This window comes from Pinus tabuliformis, chromosome 5_2 (assembly GCF_031772625.1).
Source record: "Pinus tabuliformis cultivar Carrire ecotype Pingquan chromosome 5_2, CPIR1, whole genome shotgun sequence".
NCBI lineage: Eukaryota > Viridiplantae > Streptophyta > Pinopsida > Pinales > Pinaceae > Pinus > Pinus tabuliformis.
Genome location: NC_142306.1, coordinates 518831290 through 518835770, shown reverse-complemented (window position 1 = coordinate 518835770; position 4481 = coordinate 518831290). Strand labels below are relative to the sequence as shown.

Here is a 4481-nt window from a genome sequence, read left to right as displayed (position 1 = left end):
AACTTGATGCTTCCCCCTACTGTCTTGAGAGTCGCCACCATACGTAGAGTCTTCGAGGAAGAGAACCGACACATGGGCACTGATTCGGGGTCTCTTCAGAGAACTGATAAAATTGAAAATGGCGGAACCGAAGGCAGGCGTGGAAGCCGAGTCAGAATCAGGAGCGCTTGAGTCCAGAAATTGGCTAGTCTGAAGGGGGTTGGCCTCATAGGTTCGGTGGCAATAGCAGTGGAAACAATGGGGATGAGAAGCATCTACTGGATGACGCGAAGACCCGCCACGGGTGGAACCTCGATGACTGAGCATTCGCTGTAGAGGCCTAACCATATTTTCAAGGTCACCAAGAATATAAAGCAGCTCGAAATTGAGTAACCGACCAGGCTTAGGACTACCCAGAACAGTCAGGGAATTGGCCCTGACGGCAAGAACTATAGCTTGAAGAACCATAGACTGAGCAAGAACCTGCACACAGAGCACCATGGACTGAGCATGAACCGGCGCATAGAGAGCCAACCCACCGCATCTTTTAACCTCCCTACCGCCACCTCGAATCCCGTCCGCCATTACTGCCATCTCCATTCGAACCAAGGAGCCGGACAGAGCATTGAATTGCCTCTGGAGAATACCAATCCATTTATTCCTTAGCGGCCGAAGACAGGTCGTCTCACATGCGTTACCCTTGTGACAGCGCATGGCCTGCATGTGGCCTCCATTAAACGCGCATCCTGTCCACATTATCACCCGCATCCGGGGGTGCTGCATCGCTTTGGACTAGGCGAGCGCATTCCTGTGCCTGATCATCATTTGGTATAATATCCAGATTTCCTGTGAGAAGGGTATTCTCGTTTTCCACCCCTATGTTAGCCAAGAGGTCAGCGACCTTGTTGCCTTCCCTTTTTATGTGATTGAAGCTAATGGCCCTGTTGTTGTGGAGCACTTGTTAAATGGCTTCCAGCCTCGCTTCAAGCCTCCAACTGGTGGAAATTTCCTTGCTTGAGATCCATTTAGGAGGTGCTTGGACATATTTACAAGGATTTGGGAGCCTCCTTCCACTTCCAGGGGTTGGAAGTTGTGTTTCCAAGTGAGAAGGAGCCCTTGCCAAAGTCCCTCTAGCTCAGCCGTTATTCGTATCCCATCCAATGTTCCCAAAGTATAGCTGCAGGGGAGTGCCTTCGTGATTCCTTAGAATTCCACCAAAGCTGACCATACCAGGATTGCCTTTGGAGGCACCATCAAAGTTGAGCTTGAAGGAATGCTTTGGAGGAGCAGTCCATGTGACTTTATTTATGATGCTGCGTTTAGTAGGGCCGTTATTGTGTAGTCCCTAAGGTAGATGCATTTGCCAATTTTCTAAAATGGCTTTCTCATTGTCTAGAGTTGGAAAATCCTCCTCCGTCCATGATCGGAGCATCAACGTTTCTTTGAGATTCCCACAAATCATATACCAAATACTTTCTATCGGAGATCGCTGGTTTTTGAATATGCATTTGTTCCTTTCCTTCCATATGCTCCATAGGAGGAGCCCTAGGATTATGTTCCATAAATAGTTGAGAATCTCACTTTTGTAGGGATTCTGTGGCCAGCGTTTTAAAGAGTTGATGATTACATCCTCAAGTTTGCATCTTCTTTGACATCTAAAGCTTGCCTTTTCCCATAGCTGATTGGCTAAGGGGTAGGAGTCCAGGAGGTGTTGGAGAGTTTCCTCATGGTGATTGCAGTTATAACAAATGGAGGGACCGCAAAAGTTTCTGCACCTAAGTTTGTCCCATGTGAGAATTCTTTGATGACCAACCAATCATAGGAAGTAGGAGACTTTGGGCCAGGATCCGAGACCCCAGATTTTGCTCCAAATTGGGTCAGGGGGGGCAGGGTTATTGCATATGATTTTGTAGGCCTCAGATGTGGTGAAGGCACCTTTTGGTTGGTATCCCTAGCGAAGAATGTCTTTGCCTTCGTCATGTCTGATGCTTCTTCTGCGTAGCTCCTTCTCCGGCTCCTCAGCGATTCGGTGATTTTCATTAATGATTAACTGGTTACCCTGTTTCCATTTCCTAAATCCATGTTCCGTCTCCTGAGTCCAATACTGTTGGATATTTTCTTGCTGTTGCTCCTCCCCAGTGAAATCCGGAGGTGGATGAAGAATGCGGCTGAGCTGTGCCATTTGGTTCCATGCATCTGTCTAGAATCGAGCAGTTCTGCTGTCTCTTACTTCCCAAAAACTATGCTGCTGTATTAACTGGAAGTGTTGTTTGGCCGCATTCCAGATTAGCAAGCCTTTGTCATTGGGAGTGAACCTGATGAGCTCCTCTTGAGGTCTTTGATTGGCATATTTGGCCGTCCAAATTTTGGCCCAAGGTTTTTCTGGGTTAGAGAGCCATTGCTACCAGATTTTAGCGCTCATGATGGAGTTGCTGTGCGCAGGGTCTCTCAGCCCAATGCCACCTTTATCTTTGGGCATGCAAATAGTGGTCCATTTTACAAGAGCCCATTTGCAATTAGTTGCCGTGCTGCCCCATAGGAATCCACGCTGAAGATCCCTGATTCTTTTTAAGACCCATTTTGGCACTGCTAGGATTGAGAACAGATAGAGCGGCATTGCCTGAAGAACTGACTTTATGAACACTACACGACTGGCCAAATTTAGAGTTCTGTGCATCCAGAGGTTGAGACGTGATTCGAGCTTCTCAATGAGAGTTTGCCATGAGGAGTGCTTGATGGCTGAAGCAGTAAGGGGGGCTCCAAGGTATTTAGAGGGGAGAGTTGTAATGGGGAATCCCAGGATTCGAGCAACAACAGTCTTAACAACTGGAGGAGTGTGAAAGAAGAAGATCTGTGATTTGGAGCTATTGACGCTGGTTCCAGAGGCTTCAGAGAAGTCATTGAGCAAGGCTTTGAAGTAGGAGGCTTCCTGGACAGAAGGGTAGCCAAAGAGCATGGTGTCATCAACAAACTGCTGATGAGAAGTTGCAGGGGTGTTGTGAAAGGAAAGTCCTTTGAGCCGTTGAGAGTGGAGGGCATGTTTAATGTGACGACCCAGACCTTCAGCTATTAGAACAAAGAGGAAGGGGGAGAGGGGATCACCTTGCCTAATTCCACGAGATGGTTTTAATGGGCGGGAGGGGATCCCGTTCACAAGGATGGAGAAGTGTGAGGATGAAATAAGACTCATGATCTAGCGAATCCACATAGAAAAAAATCCAAAGGAAGTTAGCATTTGCTGAATGTAGGTCCAGCTGAGTTTATCAAAAGCCTTAGAAAGATCCAGCATAAGAATCATAGCTGCCTGCTTGGACTGCTTGAGGGAGTGTATGATCTCGTGCGTGAGGAGAATGCCATCCATGATCTGTCTCCCTTCCACGTACCCAGATTGTTCCGGAGAGATGAGCAGTGGCAAGAGGGGCTTTAACCTGTTGGCGATAACTTTGGAGATGACTTTGTATATAACGTTGCAAAGAGCAATCGGCCTATATTTGTCTGGGGTGATTGAATCCTCCTCTTTTTGTATAAGGGAAATGAAGGTTGAATTGAGAGAGGGAAGCAGCTAATGGATAGCTCTCGATTCCTCTACAATTTTCCAAACCTCCAATTTTATCAGCTCCCAGAAGGTGTGAAAGAAAGTAGTGGTGAAGCCGTCCGGGCCAGGGGCTTTTCCTTAAGCTGGGACATGGCCGCATCCACCTCCTGAGCCAGAATAGGGCGAAGGAGAAGCTCATTATGTTCCTCTGTGATTAGCTTTGGCACATTATTAGTAATTCTCTCAATTTTAGGTCACCTGTCTTCATCGGGATCTTGATGAACATGCTTGAAGTGATTAAGGAACTCCTCCTCAATTTCCTCATGCTTCTCAACTTTTGCCCCTCCTTGTTTTTGAATGAAAGGGATGTTGTTATGCATTCTTCGTTGAACATTGGTTCGATGGAAGAATTTGGTGTTTCGTTCACCTTCCTTTAGCCATCTGATCCTGGACTTTTGCTTCCAATATATTTCCTCCAGCTTCCTCCTTTCCTCCAGCTGGTTGTGGATGCGCTGCTCCTGCTCCAGAGTTCCCTTAGAGTGACTCTCTGTACTTATTTTTTGCTGGAGTTCCACCAATTCCTTGTTTAAGTCATGTTGCACCTTAAAGATGTTTCCAAAGGTCTCCCTGTTCCAACGCTTTAGATGATTTTTCAAATATCTGAGTTTCTGTTGGAACTGGTACATCTTGGAGCCTTCTGGCGGAATGAAGGTTGTCCAAGTTGTTTTGACAAAGTCTTTGAAAGATGGGTGGGAGAGCCAGAACTCTTCGAAGTGGAAGGGTCTTCTGGTAAAGTTGCCTGGTCGTTGCTATTGGAGGGCAATAGGCCAGTGATCCGAACCTCTATGGGGAAGAATAACAGCTGGAATGTCTCCTCCTAGGTGAGACACATTGTCTGATATGAGGAAACGATCCAGTTTGGAGGCAATTTCATGTTTGCCTGCTCTTCGATTGCTCCAGGTAAAAG

At 46.9% G+C, this 4481-nt stretch overlaps 1 protein-coding gene across 1 annotated transcript; it reads right to left on the bottom strand.

The window, feature by feature from the left end:
* Positions 1-3172: 3172 nt before the first annotated feature.
* On the bottom strand, positions 3173-4200 carry LOC149159960 (uncharacterized). The gene is made up of 2 exons (XM_089434476.1): positions 3773-4200; positions 3173-3407 (listed from the first exon to the last, which is right to left on the bottom strand). The coding sequence occupies exons 1-2, from the start codon at positions 4198-4200 to the stop codon at positions 3173-3175; spliced, it is 663 nt and encodes a 220-aa protein (XP_089290602.1).
* Positions 4201-4481: the final 281 nt, after the last annotated feature.